This window comes from Triticum dicoccoides, chromosome 3A (assembly GCF_002162155.2).
Source record: "Triticum dicoccoides isolate Atlit2015 ecotype Zavitan chromosome 3A, WEW_v2.0, whole genome shotgun sequence".
NCBI classification, from domain to species: domain Eukaryota; kingdom Viridiplantae; phylum Streptophyta; class Magnoliopsida; order Poales; family Poaceae; genus Triticum; species Triticum dicoccoides.
The window spans coordinates 436,265,336-436,282,363 of NC_041384.1; the positions used below are offsets into that span (position 1 = coordinate 436,265,336).

Sequence of the window (17,028 nt, forward strand, 5' to 3'; positions counted from 1 at the left end):
GCCCCCTACCTCATGGCTTCCTCCTTTATTTCTTGACGTGAGGTCCAAGTCTCCTGGATCATGTTCGTTCCGAAAATCACGTTCCCGAAGGTTTCATTCCGTTTGGACTCCGTTTGATATTCCTTTTCTGTGAAACTCTGAAATAGGAAAAAAACAGCAATTCTGGGCTGGGCCTCCAGTTAATAGGTTAGTCCCCAAAATAAGATAAAAGTGGATAATAAAGCCCAATAATGTCCAAAATAGTAGATAATATAGTATGGAGCAATCAAAAATTATAGATACGTTGGAGACGTATCACCGGCCCGTCTTGGGGCCGTCCTCTGGCAGCCGGCCGCTTGAGCCAGCCAGCCATCAGAAGGCGGCGCTTCGTCCTTGACGCTTGAGGGGCGCAGCCGGCCCGATGTCTCGAAATGCTCAGTGACTCGGGTTAGGCTACCCATGGCCCATTACTCCGACATCAACCATGGCGATCATAAGTTTTACTTCTTATTGCTCTACATGTTGGTTAATTCATTCACTCAATGTTGCTTTACACGTTATATAGTCAGCACATGTTGTCTTGTTGTACTACAGGACAGAGGGCGGGTCACTCACACACATTCATCGTTGGCTAAAACTCAAGGGGCAGTATGTGTGGAACGACATATGTCCATTCTGACTTGAGAATCGTGAATTGGGAAAACGATGATTTCGAAAAACTTGTTGAACATCAAGTTATTTTGGATGTAATATTTACATTTGAACTATTTTTGCACTAGGCATATTGCATGTTATTTATGGAAGAATCGTGATATTTTCTATAGTTATTTTGAGTGTTGCGGTCTTAGGAAAAAATAAGGGCAGACATTTAGGGGACAATATTGGATGGCCGGCTCCGGCATTAGCGTCCACATACATTTACAGGACCAGTCTGTCAACAAATAGTGTATTTGTTTTAGGGATCAGTGTTGGAGATGCCCTAAGATCATCAATGGCTTTAGGCGAAAGAAGGAGATCAACGCCGCGCTAGAGAGCGCGGCCGTGGAGGTAGCCGCAAGCGTCTAATGATTCATTCTTGTATTGCCTATCGATAAATTGTCGTATTTAATTTTGACATTTTTTTAGAAAAAGAGGATATAACATTGCTCTCTGTATCTGGGCGATGCTTATTTTATTAATTATTCACAAAGACATTATAAAGTAATACATCAGTAAGTCTAAAGCTACCATCTTGGAAACACTTGCCGCTACTCCTATCCTCTTGATGAAGGTGTGCCGAATGTCCGAGCCAAATACCAAATAGACATCACACCAAAGGCTAACATCTAAAGACGAGTACCCCATCCAAGCCATAATGTCAGGACTGGGTGACACACCGGTCCGGCGCACTCTCAGTGTACACCACATGCACACGCTGCAAGGAGTGTCACCACCGTCTTTCATCGATCCATCTTCAGAGCAGATACTGACGCATCGACCTTGCCAGACCTCTCTGCCATCGATGCCACCACGACGCTAGACAACGTCGTCCTCCTACGCGAGTTCATCGCCGCACATCGGACGTCGAGTCTCCACTGCGCCATGCCGTCGAGATCCGCCGCCATCAATGTATAGGATGAAGCACCGCTCCACCAAAGATGCCGTCCACTGTTCCCTCGAGCCCGTATACACCTCCAAGAATGACGCCCCCAAGGGGGAGACGACACAAGAGCGCCGCCGTCATCCGATCTACTGATCTAGAGTTTCCCCTGGAGGTAGCAGACACTGGTCTGAAACTTCTCAACGGTGATGCCTTTAAGAAGGAAACGGCACAGAAGAGCACTGCCATCGCCGGCCTTGGCAGCTAGCCGAGAGCAAGTTTTCACCCAGATCGGTTCAAAGAACCTCCATCAAGCGTCTTGTGCACGGATCGCCGTCTTCTCTGACGGGGACTAGACAAAAAGGGTCCAGCCGCTGCCGCCTGACCGGCCACGACACCACCACGATGCCTAACAGCCGGCGTGGTCAGGCACACCACGCTAGCCCATTGCCACAGAACCGAGCCACCGGCCCACCCAAGCCCATCTGGGTCGGGCGAGATCCGTGAACCCGGCCTGCCACCACAGGAGCGCCTCCCGCGGCTTATTGCTATGTAGAGGTTGGGCGTGTGCTCATTGTGTTATGTATTTTCTCGATGCTTCATTTTGAGTAAATAAAATCCATTCTTTGTCAATAATGATAGCCTTCCATAAAAAAAGAACTGCAAGAAATTTCGTTAACAGAAAACTAACTAAAAATCCTTTTCCTCAAATTTCACCTAAAATCCGTTTTCTAGAAACCGAGCTGTATCCAAACAACTACTTACGTATCTGCGTAGGTCATACATACATAATAAGAACAAAAGAAGCAGGTATCCGCAAACGCCAAGCGACGGCATCCTTCGGCTCCGCGGTTGCTCTCGATTCCACGAAAATGAAGGCAACATCCTGATTTATTAACAGTTATTACAACGTCTCCGCTTGGGTTTCTTGCCACGCTTTGCCGATGAAAACAACAACAAACAAGCGAATCCAGCCTTTTGCTTGTCCTTGGTGTGTGGTACATCGTTTTCCACAATTCCCATCGGTAACCGCGAAAATGTTGTGACGACAAAGAAGAAACGAGAAGATAAGAAAAACATGTGATGCCAAGCAGAGCAGAGCACCCACCCTCGTATCATGTCGACGACACTTGCTGTGCCTATATAACATTGGGACCATCTTCCACCGCACCTGCTCTAGTTGTACCGCACTACCACACAGTTTTATTATTGCAGTAAGATGGAGGTCGACGTGGCAGCAACTAGACTCGGAGTCGGAGGTGATGTGTCTTCTCCTTCATCGCTGAGCCTGCTCTGCGGTCTCGCTGCGCTGCTCGTCCTCCTGTGGGCGGTCTCCCGGGCCGCCGAGACATGCTGGCTGAGGCCACGGCGGCTCAGCCGGGCGCTCAGGGCGCAGGGCCTGGGCGGCGCGGCGTACCGCTTTCCCGCCGGGGACCTCGCGGACAACGGCCGGCTCAACGAGGAGGCTCGGTCCAAGCCCATGCCGCTGTGCCACGACATTGTACCCCGTGTGGCGCCACACCTCGTCAACATCGTCAAGGAACACGGTAGGAGAATTTTGTTGTTGCTCAAGTTGAATTTCTCTCTGGTCCAATATGTCTTTCTTTTTTTTTCGTTTTCCCGACATGAAAATTGATGTTACAGTATACTGAAGTATCTATGTTACTATTGCTCTTCTTGTACGGGCATCTGATGAATTAATCCTGCTCAAGGCAGCATTAAAAACAAGATATTATTGCTGTCTCAACTTCATTTTTTCTCCAATTCCCGCGGAAAAAAATCATTTTCCCCAAAAGTTTCTGACGGCAATCAGTTTTGAACTGCATGTAGGCAACGTTTGCATCACCTGGTTTGGACCAGTCCTAAGGATGGTCATAGCAGAGCCAAAGCTAGTGAGAGAGATCCTATCTGACAAGTCCGGCCATTTCGAAAAATTCACCAACAAACGTCTGGGAAAACTGATAGCCCTTGGGCTTGCGAGCTACGACGGTGAGAAATGGGCGATGCACAGAAGAATCTTAAACCCCGCTTTCCATCTCGAAAAGCTCAAGGTAGTACTATTCTTTCTTACTAGGCTAGCTCCTAACCCGATCAGGGTGTGTGTGCACGCGCGCTAACTGAAGCTGTTTACAGAGCATGTTGCCGGCTTTCTCGACATGCTGCACCGAGTTGATAAGCAGCTGGGAAAGTAAATTAGCCGGTTCTGATGGATCACATGAAATAGACATATGGGAGGATTTCCAGAACCTAACCGGAGACGTGATCTCTCGCACGTCGTTCGGTAGCAGCTTCATGGAAGGGCGAAGGATCTTCCAGCTTCAGGCAGAGCAAGCAGAGCGAATTATCAAGGCCTTCCAGTATATGTACATCCCAGGCTACCTGTAAGCTGCACACTTCCTGTACCAATTACTCTTGACAGTCCTTTTTATTCTGAAGTACAGTAAGTTTTTTCCTTGTAAGAATGGAAGTAAGCATGAATGATGCGACTGGCCTTTTTCAGCTTCTTTCCGACTGAAAACAACAAGAGGATGAAGCAGATCAACCGAGAGATTGAAGGGCTCCTGAGAGGCATCATCGAGAAGCGGGAGCGCGCAATGGAGAACGACGGGCTTGGCGGCGACGACTTGCTTGGCCTGATGCTGCAGTCGAACAAGGAGAGGGGGACGTCAAGGATGAGGATGAGCACCGAGGATGTGATCGAGGAGTGCAAGCTCTTCTACTTCGCGGGGATGGAGACCACGTCCGTGCTGCTCACCTGGACGCTGGTCGTCCTGGGCATGCACCCCGAGTGGCAGGATCGGGCCAGGGAAGAAGTCCTCAGCGTCTTCGGCAAGGACAAGCCCAACTTCGACGGCCTCAGTCGACTCAAAACGGCAAGTGTCTCTCACACTTTACTTTTAAGTCTCGCCTAGAAGCCATTGCTGACTATGATTTGGCTCGGATTTCCTTGTCCAGGTGACGATGATACTGTATGAGGTGCTCAGGCTGTACCCACCGGCGGTTACGCTGAACCGGAAGACATCCAGAGAGATGCAGATTGGAGGTATCACCTACCCTGCGGGCGTGCTGCTGGAGCTGCCGATAATCATGGTTCACCACAACCCGGATGTATGGGGGAAAGACGTGCTGGAGTTCAAGCCGGAGAGGTTTGCGGAGGGGATCTCCAAGGCAACCAAGGACCAGCCGGTCTTCTTCCCGTTCGGCTGGGGCCCGAGGATTTGCATCGGCCAGAACTTCGCGATGCTGGAAGCCAAGATGGCGCTCAGCATGATCCTTCAGCGTTTCGAGTTCCAGCTCTCACCTTCCTACACGCATGCGCCGTACACAGTCATCACACTGCATCCTCAGCATGGAGCGCAGATTATACTCAAGAGTCTCTGATCGTCATCTTGTCTTGCAGCTTTGTCGACCTGTCGTGGGTAAGTTACCTGTGGGGTAACTTGGTAAGTGTAAGAAGTAGATTGAATCAAGTGAACTACTACTAGACTGTTTCATTGTATCCTAAAACTGGGTATTTGTACATGGTTAAGTACGTGTTGTTCACACCGGTTACGAGGAACACAACTGTTACCAAAGTTGGTTTATACAGGGAAAAGGTGCCTGAAAACAAACAAACAAACAAACAAAAAAGAAAAAAGGTGCCTCTTCAGAGGAGGCACCAATACAGAAAGGAGGCGCCCATATGGACACATGCGTCAGGCGTCCATACGGACACATGCGTCCGCCCGGGGCCAAATTTAATGTTTTGGAAAAAAACCAACGCCCACACGTAGCGTTTGCAGATCGCCCACACGCCTCTATCACCATTCATTTTGCCACGTATAAATAGATGACATCAGCAGAAATCTTTTTGGGTTTCGGCTTAAAAATGTTTTATCTCCTAAATAAAAAGGCGAACTAAAAATCCGTTTTCACCATTAAATCCGTCTCGACGAGATCTTCAAAACTAGACCCCATGTTGATATGCTTCGATGAATTTTTTTTTTTGCCCAGAAGTTGCCATGATGTTTACACTATAGTTGCCATAGTGCTTAAACTAAAGTTGCCATGTGGCATTTTTAGTTTGTAGATCATGGCAATTTTAATTTTTTGATGATGGCAATTCCAGTACTTTGATCATGAAAAAAATATTTTTTTTATTGAACCATGACAATTTTAAGTGCATGTATCATGACAATTTTAGTTTATGGTGCATGGCAAGTCTAGTTTCTTAATCTCCGTTTTATAATATGTTAAAATTTACTTTTAAATGTAAAAGAAAAATAGTTGAAACATATCATGACAACTTCAGTGTAAATATCATGGCAATTCATGTGCAATAGACATGGCAACTTTTAACCAAAAAAAATTTCGCCGAAATATATCGATATGAGATCTAGTTTTGAATATCTCATCGTGAGGGATTTAATGGTGAAAACGGATCTTCAATCGTATTTTTCATTTAAGAGATAAAACATTTTAAAAACTGAAAATCCAAAAAGATTCTCGCATGCATGCATGCGATGACGTGGCAATCTATTTGCATTAGAGACCTGTGGTGCGTCTCCTTTACTGTCACACGTGTGACAATTATCGACGTCCTAATGTTTTAAGGTGGTGTTTGGTTCTCTAGTCCTAGGACTTTTTCTAGTCCCAACTAAAAAGTCCATAGTCCCTAAAAAGTTCCTTCCTGTTTGTTTTTAGAGACTAAAAAGTCCCTAGTCCCTTTCTAGAGGTTATTAAATGACCATGTTGCCCCTAGTATATAGAAAAATAATAATCAAACAACACCATGAGGTGGCGGGCCAATGAGTGCATGGAGGGGCATTGTTGGAAAAGTTTCAAAAAGTCTCAAAAAGACTCTCCTTGAGAGTCTTCTTCATTTAGTCCCAAATGCCTAGTTTAGTCCCTAAAAAGTCCCTCCCGTTTGGTAAAAAGTCCCTAAGAGGGACTTTTTCTAGTCCCTACACAAAAAAGTCCCTAAAAATAAACACCCCCTAAGTCTTTTGCGAAAATTTAGCAGGATCTGACTCTTGTTCGAAAGAATTTCAGGATCTGACATTTTTCTATCGCCGTAGTCTCTGTCACCAAGGTAACATTGCCTATCGCCACGGTCTTCGACGATAGAATTTAACTATGTTATAATGTCGTCATAACATGAAAAATACCCACCTTCAAAATCCTTGACGGTAGACCATCATACCCTACGCATGCATGTCGGCTGGGCTGGACGGTGTTTTGCAGTTATGTGGCTGCAAATGTGCAGGCTGCCTGCGCTGCCTACTCCATGCCTAGCTACCTACCTGTGCATCCCATCAATTGTTCAAGTTTGTGGCATGTCCAAGCTAGGAGCTACTCCCTTCGTTTTAGACTAGCCACAATGGAGAGTAACATACACTAGTAATATACACATATCTCTAGACTATGTTACTACCTCCATAGTGGGTAGTAACATAAGTGTGGTAACATGCAAAGCTTTATTTATTAAGTGATAGACTCATATTGCATTGTGACATGTGATGTTACAGTAACTAGCTAAGTTACTCAAACTACCTCTCTCCTCATTAACTCATTGCCATATAAGCAAATTTACTAAGTTAGACTCGATGTTACTGCTGAATTTACTCACTGTGGCTAGTCTTAAAATATAGCGTGCCCGCGTTTTTCGAGGTTAAAATTTGACCATAAATCTAACCAATGAGACCGACCAGTGAATTCGTATTAAAAAAAAGTTTTTAATTATATAATTTTTGCTTCCGCTACGGTCAGTCTCGTTGGTTAAATTTATGGTCAAAGTTAAAGCGCGAAAACCGAGAACACACTATATTTTGAAACGGAGGGACTACGTGCTAGTAGTGATGCATGTGGGTGGAAAGAGAAAGGAAAAGATGGATGCAATGTTCGTGCATACTATGCAGTGCGTCAGAGAGAGCAATGGTTGCATGCACTCACATGCGCCTTGTAATAGTGTATAGCCTACCGCCAAGGACAATGGTGATAGGGTTACATAGCTTACCGCCAAAGGCTCTGGCGGTAAGATATGTTGCACGTTAAATGGTCGTGACGGCGTAGTTAAGTCCTACCGCCACTGACATTGGTGGTAGGTTGTGTAACCCTACCACCGATGACTACGACGGTAAGAAAAGGGTCAAAACCTGATTTTTTTCGAAATAGGATCAGATCCGGCTATACTTTCGCAAAAGGGTCAAGACACCAAATTTGGCCTCCGCCCGGCGCTTCACGCAAACAACAAATACCTATGGCATTTTAAGGCGTCTTCAACCAATCTTCTAAAAGGGATATGGTATTCGTCCATGGAAAGTGATGCGGTCAACCAAACGAAATTTGAACAAACGTATAGATTTCATGCAAACCAGATGATTTCCATTTAAACTAGACCAAAATCATGGCATTTTCAACACAAAGCAGACATGTTTTTTTAACATAGCAAAACCTAGTCTACATCTTTGTTGTCCCTGGAGGCGTCCATGTTCCATGTCCTGTTCTTCCCCATGTCCAGCGAGCTCAACGGCCATTACCTCCGGGAAGTGAAGATAAGGATCGCCGACGAGGGGAAGAGTAGGACATGGGACATGGAGGTGCCCACGTTCATGTCCCACCTTCTACACTTCCATGCCAGAGTCCGCTATGTGGATATCACCCATCGAGGTCAAAGTTGAATATTTGAGGACTCTTCCATCAATTTAATCAAAATAATAGTGGATAAAACATGAATAACATAATAGCGATGATAATCAAAACAAACAACAAACTACTGAAACTAGTCATGCAGTCGAGGTGATAAGAAATAAGTATCATATTCATATCGATTGCTACTAGTTGTAAGCCAAATGCTAATCCTAAAAAAGAGGATACAATGGCATACGGAGCAGCGGAAGAGGAAGCAGGTGCACGGTTCATGAACTCGCGGTAGGTTTGCCCCTCTGCCAGCCGGTGATGCGCGAGAGGGCGAGGTTGTACATTGGTCCTCCAACGCGAGTCGGAGCACCTACACTAGCGGCCTCGGCTGCTCATCCTCCATGACGTCGTTGAAGTGCGCATGCGCCTGTGCAATGGTGAAGCCAGTACGGACCAGCGCAAGCACGGATGCCGGATCGTCGTCAGATGCCTCCTGCATTGTCGGTCCTCGTTGCTCACCTCCAGGGAGCTTTCCTGCAAGCTAACAACTATCCTCTGCGCATGACAGGCCTGCCAGTTAGCCGCAAGACTATGAGTATTGGGCTTCAGATCAGGTGCTCTAACTCTACACTTGTTAGTGCCTTCTCTGATGCTGATTGGGTTGGCTGTAGTAATGATAGAAAATCAATAGGAGCACTTTCAGTATTTTTTGGCTCTAATCTTACTTCTTAGTGTCAGAAAGCGGACTACGATATCAAGTCAAGCACAGAGGTTGGATACAAATCTTTGGTAGATGTAACTACTGAGATCATTTGGATGGAATCCTTGCTTGCACAATTTGGGATTAAACAACATCGTGTGTCCTATTTATGGTGTGATAATTGAGGAGCAACTTATTTGTCTGCTATCTTTCATGATATGACCAAACGCGTCAAGATTAATTTTCACTTTCTACGAGAAAGAGTTGCAAAAAAGAAGTTGGAGATATGATTCATTTCATCCAAGACCAATTGGCAAACGGGTTCAAAAAGCCCTTACAGTAAGGCCATTCGAGGAATTCAAGAGGAATTTAAATTTAGGACAACTTAAATTAAGAGAGGGTGTTAGATAATATGGTTTAATTCCATATCGTAATCTCAACTACACTTATCTCTATTCCCTCTCGCACTTATCCCTTTCTCTCACCTGTACACGCTGCATCTAAGCGATCGGCATGTACTTGCATGCCACGACAGGGGCTCTTCCTGTGGCACATAAATAAAGTTCATGTGTCACATAGAAGCCCTCACGCCCCCGTGTTGTCCCCGCTAGGGCGACTCGGGCGACGCACAAACCCTAGCCGCCGAGGGCGCGATCCCCCACTACCCTTCCCTCTGCCGCCGCCGGAGGATGCCACCGGGCTAAGCCCGGAAGCCGATGGCAGTGGCGGAGGACTCCCTCTCTCCCACATCTTAGGGATGGTGTGGGGCCCCTAAACGTGTGGTGGCGCGGCCGATCCAATTTGTGGTGCGACGTCGATGGCTATGGCAGGCGACGACGTGGTGGCCGGCCCTACCTCGGACGGCGGCGGCAGCTTGCGCGACATGGCCCTGTACCGGGAAGGGCAGTGGCTACGGTCGACGGTGGCTTGGAGGGCTTGGTGGACTGGTCGGCGGCGCCTCCGGTCAGATCTAATCTTACTGGTGCAGCCGACGGTGGTGGTCATCTCCTCCGTTGGAGGTTGTCGGCCTGAGGCTGAATGATCAGATCTCGAGATCCATTATCTAGTCCCGGCTGTGAGTCGGGAAAACATAGTTTCCATGAAAATCGAGCCGATGGCGACGTTCTACGTCGTTACCTTGATGAAGGCATCGTCATGTAACTACTGTCGACCCACTCGTGCCGCTCTGCGGGAAACCCTAGGATCTAGTCTTCCAGATCGAACGATGGCGGTACTGCGGTGTCGTTTCTCTCTTGGGAGCATCGTTTATGGAGCAACACTGGAAGACAGAGGCAGAAGGTGGAGTGTCTTCGTCTTGCATGGAGCTTTGGTGGAGATGTCAAGTCATGTTTGGCTGACAGGTGCTACGTTGTGTCATGCCTGGCCGGTAGGTGCTACGCACGACAAATCTTCCAAAATCTTCGCGTCTGGATGGACGAGCGCGGGGCGGTGGCACCGTTGGGTGCCGTGGTGGCGTTGACGGATGGACGGACTGGTAAGGATGATGCGGATCTCTCTCCTGAAGATGGGTCAACGGTCCGATGATGATGACTGCGTCTAAAATATGTGCATGTGGTGTACGCTTTAGGTCTGTTACACCGGCTGCTGGTTATGATACGTTATGTGGATGGATCGGTGACGACACCGGTTTTAGATATGGGGAGTGAGAGCACTCCGTATTATCGAATTTTGTAGGTGTAAGTGATGGCTTCGGGTGGCTTCTTAACCTTTGTTGAATAATAAATAAAAATAACAATATGTTTTAACCTTTTTTTCTAAAAAATCATAAATAAAGTTCACACGGCTCCATCAGGGAGTAGGAGCGATTGTTTGGCAAATCTTCAAAACACTCGAAGTAATTTAATTTGATGGGCTGTTAGTTTAAACTCATGATCACGTTCTGCCCATAAAGTTTTCTTTTGGAACCAGTAAGACTTTATTTCTCAAATAATAGCCAAATCATTTATAATGGAATGAGAAATAAAGTCAAGGATAAACATTCCCAAGAAATAGAAGTTTGTCATTAAAAGATTTTGCGCTAATGATCACGTTCTGCCCATAGAGTTAGTGAACCAAACGTTTCACTGATTTGCAGTCTGAAGGAAACTTAAAACGTGAAGCATGGGTCAAAACTATGTATGACATCAGCACATGCGTTGTTGCCGAACTCATGTCTGCCCTTTTCAATATTCATTTGGGTAAACATTGCTCAACACAGTACAATCACAAGATTATTTTGATTATAAATACACCCATCTTTATTGTTCGAGCCCCCATTTCTGTTGGGCGGTTTGGTTAAGACCTTTGATTTTAGATGCTAGGTTTGGTGTGAGGTCTGGGTAAACGGTCCTAATCATGTGCACCTCCTTCATCAAGTTGACAAGAATAGCAATACAGGAAGGTAGCTTTAGAGTTATTAATGTATTATTTTGTAAGGTCTCGATGAATAATTAATAAAATAGTTGTATGCATTGATCATACAAAGGTAGGGGTCATCCTTGTGTTTCAAAAAAATGCTGATCTCTAAGGACATACTATGTAAACATTATTTGCTTTTTATGGTGCTCACTGGATTTGCCATGTGGTCAATGCACATTTATCTTGTTATCTTTATTGTAATAATTAATTAGGACCCACTAAAATTGTTTGTTCAAATAATATAGCTTGCGCATTTTGCCTCTTGCTTTAACAACGACGACGACGATGAATAATAATAATACTCTCTCCGTCTGGTGTGTAAGTCATTTTACAAAAACCAAATAATCTCAAAACACTTAGGCGCGGTGCATAAACGTCTAGCTCGTTTCTTATTTCTTGACATATCAACCAATAAGAGACGAGGGGTGTGTATGTTTTTAATGTCTTGAGATTACCAAACACGACATGCAATGATTAGTTCATTGCATGCAATTTTTTTTAGAAAAGGAGGATGACCCCCGGCCGCTGCATCTGGGAGATGCATACAGCCACTTTATTGATTATTCTCAGGACCTTACAAAGTATTACAACAATGAATATGAACCCACCATCTTGGCAACACATGCCGCTACTTCTATCCAAAATGATGAAGGGGTGCTAGCTGGGCCATTACCCAAACCACTCACCTAAGCCTAACATCAAAAGCCGGAAACCGAAACATATTCGGAAGCCCCAGCCGAGCCACATACCGGGTCTGGGGCACAATCCGGTCAGACGCACTCGTGTGTCGTTACCGCCATCTTTCACAGGTCCGTCTTCAGATCATATTGAGGCTTCTACCTTGACTGGCCACTCTGCCATCGACGTCACCATGACGCCAGACAGCAACCTCCTCCCGCGCGAGTCCATCTCCGCGCATCGGGCGTCAAGCCTCCACAGCGCCATGCCGGCGATCTTCGCCGCCATCAATGAGTGAGATGAAGTACCGCTCCACCACGGCATGTACAAGGTGAGGAAGGGCGAGGTCCCCATCGGAGACACGGCCGGAAGAGAAGCACCGCAGCCCCGAGACACTGCCCGGAGCTGCGACGCAGCAGTCAGGCGGGCCGCCACCAGGAACCAGACAAGCTCGCCATGCACACCCAGCATCCCTATGCCCAAGTCGGCGCCTTCAAGAAGGTGACGACGCTGTGGCGCCGCCGCCGCTTAGCCACCGGGGCTAGGGTTTTCACCCGGGTGCAGGGGAAGGGGGGAGGCAGGGGAGGTTTAGCCTCGGCGCCGCCACCAAGGAGGGAATGGCGTCCGGGACGCCATCGACGCCGTGACCGCCACCGGCGGCCAAGGGTTTCCCCCGGCCAAGCGCCCTGCCTCCACCACCGAACCAGCCACAACATCAGCAGGCGCGTGTACGCTGGAGATCCAGGCCGGCCGGAGGTCATGCATCACGAGCAGGCCAGGATCGCCTCCGATCTGACGAGGGGAGCCCGGGGCCTCCCCGCGCCATGACCTGCGCCCACCGGGACCTCGCTGTCCGCGCAGCCGAGGGGATCCGGCCTACCTCACCGACGAGCACTCCCCGCCGCCGGAGGAGCGCCGTCCGCACCAACGAGGCCGCCGCCTCAGATCCGGACCCTCACCACCGAAAGGGAGCGGTCTCGCCCCGCCGCCACCATCCCGGGAGCCGGCGCCGGCTTCGCCGGCCATTCCTCCGGTGGCGGCGAGGTGGGGAGGGAGGTGGGAAGGGTGTAAGGCGCCGGATCTGGGTTCCCCCGTCGCCGCCAGGGAGGGCGACGTGGGAGACGCGGGGGCTTCCTTATCCTTTAGCGGTGATTAGTAGTAGTACTCGTTAAAAGAGATCTTCATTGCATGCAATAATTAAGAAATAAACATTAAAGTCTCTCGTTTTTTCTTCCTCTTTGGTCACGGTGCAGAACCTAAGATGACTTACTCACCTAGACGGATGGAGTAATAATAATAATAATAATAATAATAATAATAATAATAATAATAATAATAATAATAATAGACCGGATGCATTTTGGGGTGTTTCATAAAAAAGAAGGGATAAGCTGAATATAAACATGGCGTTGACTTTAGATGTCGCTTCTCAGGTTATATCTGCAGTGGGACGGTGTCCAGTTTCCAAGGAAGACCGAGCAAATCTGAGTTGTGATTTCATACTGCTAGCAACAATCAATGGGCACACGTGGGGTCCCTGGGTGCATCATCTCTCAGCTCGACCAAGCCGATTCCAGTCGGAATTTCTTCTCCACCAAGTTCCTTCAGAGCAAGGCAACATGGCCGCACTCTTCTCACACTACGCTTGAAGAAACCTTAAACAAATAAATGGGCACGATCCAAGGACTACCGCAACCGGGCGACACCTCTATATAACCTGAGGCCCACCACCGTACATTACCCAGCTCCAGTAAATGTCCACTTGAATCAGATCCTACTGCTAGCATAGCAGCACACTTTTCTCCTGAGAATGCTCTTTGAGAGAAGCATGGCGGTTCTTGGAGGAGTGACGCCGACCTCGTTGCCATGGGGCTTCCTGGTGTGCGGCCTCCTGTGCCTCGCGCTGCTGCGGCAGGCCGGCAAGCTGCTGGACATGCTGTGGCTGCGGCCGCGGCGGCTGGAGCGCGAGCTCAGAGCGCAGGGCCTCCGCGGCACGCCCTACCGCTTCCCCGTCGGCGACCTCAAGGAGCACGGCCGGCTGAGCAAGGAGGCCTGGGCGAGGCCCTTGCCGCTGGGGTGCCACGACATCTCCGCCCATGTCGCGCCTTTCCTCTACAACGCCGTTCAGGAACACGGGAGGACGTGCTTCTCTTGGGTCGGCCCGATCCCCAAGGTCACCATCAGCGACCCCGACCTCGCCAAGGACGTCATGTCCAACAAGTTCGGCCACTTCGAGAAGACCAAGCTTCCGGCGCTGTCGAAGCTGCTGGCCGAAGGCCTCGCCAGCATCGACGGCGAGAAGTGGGCCAAGCATCGGCGCATCCTCAACCCGGCGTTCCAGCTCGAGAAGGTCAAGGTACGTCAGGGTACGCTAATATGTTTCGTATATTATTATCATGTACTCTCTCCGTCCAAAAATAAATGTCTCAAACTTAATACAACTTTTTTTGGAACAAAGGAAGTATGAAACATTTAAACGTCATACTAGTTTTTGGTTTGAAAGGATTTGAAAGGTGATATACAGTGTACATACAATTGATCTTTGATCTTTGGAATGCGCATGTGACTCTGCAGCGTATGTTGCCGGCGTTTTCTTCATGCTGCGAAGACATTGTTAGCAGATGGAGGACGTCCCTAGGCTCGAAGGGTTCATGCGAGCTGGACGTTTGGCCGGAGCTCAAGAACCTGACGGGGGATGTTATTTCTCGCACCGCATTCAGCAGCAGCTACCTCGAGGGGAGGAAGATCTTTCAGCTACAGGAGGAGCAAGCTGAGCGCCTCATAACGAACATTCGGGGGCTTCTCATTCCCGGCTACTTGTTAGTACCACCAGTACTATTTAAGCTTTACTAGCACTTACTGATTTCTTTTTTCAGTAAGTTCCATCTTCGTCTATACTGAACATGTAACGGGATTGTCATCTTCAGGTTCTTGCCAACCAGAAACAACAGAAGGATGCATCAAATCAACAAGGAGATCGAATCGATTCTGAAAAATCTTGTTGGTAAAAGAATCCAAGCAATGAAACAAGGCGAGAGCACCACGGACGACTTGCTTGGCTTATTGCTAGAGTCAAACATGAGACAGACTGACGAGCATGGCCGATCCAGCTTGGGGATGACAATTGAAGACGTCATCGAGGAATGCAAGCTGTTCTATTTTGCAGGAATGGAGACAACGTCCGTGCTGCTCACGTGGACAATGATCCTACTCAGCATGCACCCAGAGTGGCAAGACCGTGCAAGGGAGGAGATCATGGGTCTATTTGGAAGAAACAAACCGGAATATGAAGGACTAAGCAGACTCAAAACGGTGAGGCTTAAATATATTCAAATCGTTGCAACTGATTTTGTTTCATTCAAGATTCGAAAGCATCAACCACATCAGCTTGTTGATTAGACGGACGTTTAACTTCTTGTGTTGTCTCGGCAATTGTAGGTGACCATGATCCTTTATGAAGTTCTCAGGCTATACCCGCCGGCAACCTTGTTCAGTCGGAATACTTACAAGGAGATGGAGATTGGTGGCATAACATACCCTGCTGGCGTCATGGTTGAGCTCCCCGTGATGTTCATCCATCATGACCAGCACATTTGGGGCAGCGATGTCCATGAGTTCAAGCCAGACAGGTTCGCCGATGGGGTCTCTAAGGCATCCAATGATTCAGGTGCCTTTCTCCCTTTCGGTTGGGGGCCACGGATCTGCATCGGCCAGAACTTCGCACTTCTTGAAGCCAAGATGGCAATGTGCATGATCATTCAAAGCTTTGAGTTCGAACTGGCGCCGTCGTATAGTCATGCGCCATATACTGTGATAACATTGCAACCGATGCATGGCGCACAGATAAATCTTAGAGCTATTTGATCATTCTATTTTTTGTTGTCTCACCATCATGTATGATATAGTGAATGTGATCATTTTTTATGTTTGACGTTCTGTTTTGATAGATTTCATGGTATGAATAAAAGTGTGTGTATAGTGGTCGGATTTCGGGTTTCACTCAGTTACTGCTAAGCACTTTAAAACAAGGAAAACTGGCAGTTCGGCACACGCCTCGTCATGTATTTATATGCGATGATACTGAAGGAAATATGCCCTAGAGGCAATAATAAAGTTGTTATTTATATTTCTTTATATCATGATAAATGTTTATTATTCATGCTAGAATTGTATTAACCGGAAACTTAATATATGTGTGAATACATAGACAAACAGAGTGTCACTAGTATGCCTCTATTAGACTAGATCGTTGAATCAATGATGGTTATGTTTCCTAACCATAGACATGAGTTGTCATTTGATTAACGGGATCACATCATTAGAGAACGATGTGATTGACTTGACCCATCCGTTAGCTTAGCACGATGATCGTTTGGTTTGTTGCTATTGCTTTCTCTATAACTTATACATGTTCCTATGACTATGAGATCATGCAACTCTCGAATACCGGAGGAACACTTAGTGTGCTATCAAACATGACAATGTAACTGGGTGACTATAAAGATGCTCTACAGGTGTCTCCGATGGTGTTTGTTGAGTTGGCATAGATCAAGATTAGGATTTGTCACTCCGAGTATCGGAGAGGTATCTCTGGGCCTTCTCGGTAATGCACATCACTATAAGCCTTGCAAGCAATGTAACTAATGAGTTAGTTACGGGATGATGCATTACGGAACAAGTAAAGAGACTTGCCGGTAACGAGATTGAACTAGGTATTGACATACCGACGATCGAATCTCGGACAAGTAACATACCAATGACAAAGGGAACAACGTATATCGTTATGCGGTTTGACCGATAAAGATCTTCGTAGAATATGTGGGATCCAATATGAACATCCAGGTTCCGCTATTGGTTATTGACCGGAGACGTGTCTCGGTCATGTCTACATAGTTCTCGAACTTGTAGGGTCCGCACGCTTAACGTTCGGTGACGATCGGTATTATGAGTTTATGTGTTTTGATGTACCGAAGATAGTTCAGAGTTCCGGATGTGATCACGGACATGACGAGGAGTCTCGAAATGGTCGAGACATAAAGATTGATATATTGGATGA

At 47.2% G+C, this 17,028-nt stretch overlaps 2 protein-coding genes across 2 annotated transcripts; both read left to right on the top strand.

Moving 5' to 3' along the window:
* The first annotated feature begins 2,741 nt into the window (after positions 1–2,741).
* On the top strand, positions 2,742–5,142 carry LOC119268441 (cytochrome P450 72A13-like). The gene is made up of 5 exons (XM_037550073.1): positions 2,742–3,105; positions 3,389–3,609; positions 3,692–3,939; positions 4,059–4,431; positions 4,514–5,142. Exons 1-5 carry the CDS (start codon positions 2,778–2,780, stop codon positions 4,937–4,939), a joined length of 1,596 nt encoding a protein of 531 aa, XP_037405970.1. The 5' UTR covers positions 2,742–2,777; the 3' UTR covers positions 4,940–5,142.
* Positions 5,143–13,702: 8,560 nt separating this feature from the next.
* Positions 13,703–16,020, top strand: LOC119268442 (cytochrome P450 72A15-like). The gene is made up of 4 exons (XM_037550074.1): positions 13,703–14,328; positions 14,547–14,791; positions 14,900–15,284; positions 15,411–16,020. The coding sequence occupies exons 1-4, from the start codon at positions 13,783–13,785 to the stop codon at positions 15,834–15,836; spliced, it is 1,602 nt and encodes a 533-aa protein (XP_037405971.1). The 5' UTR covers positions 13,703–13,782; the 3' UTR covers positions 15,837–16,020.
* The last annotated feature ends 1,008 nt before the right edge of the window (positions 16,021–17,028 follow it).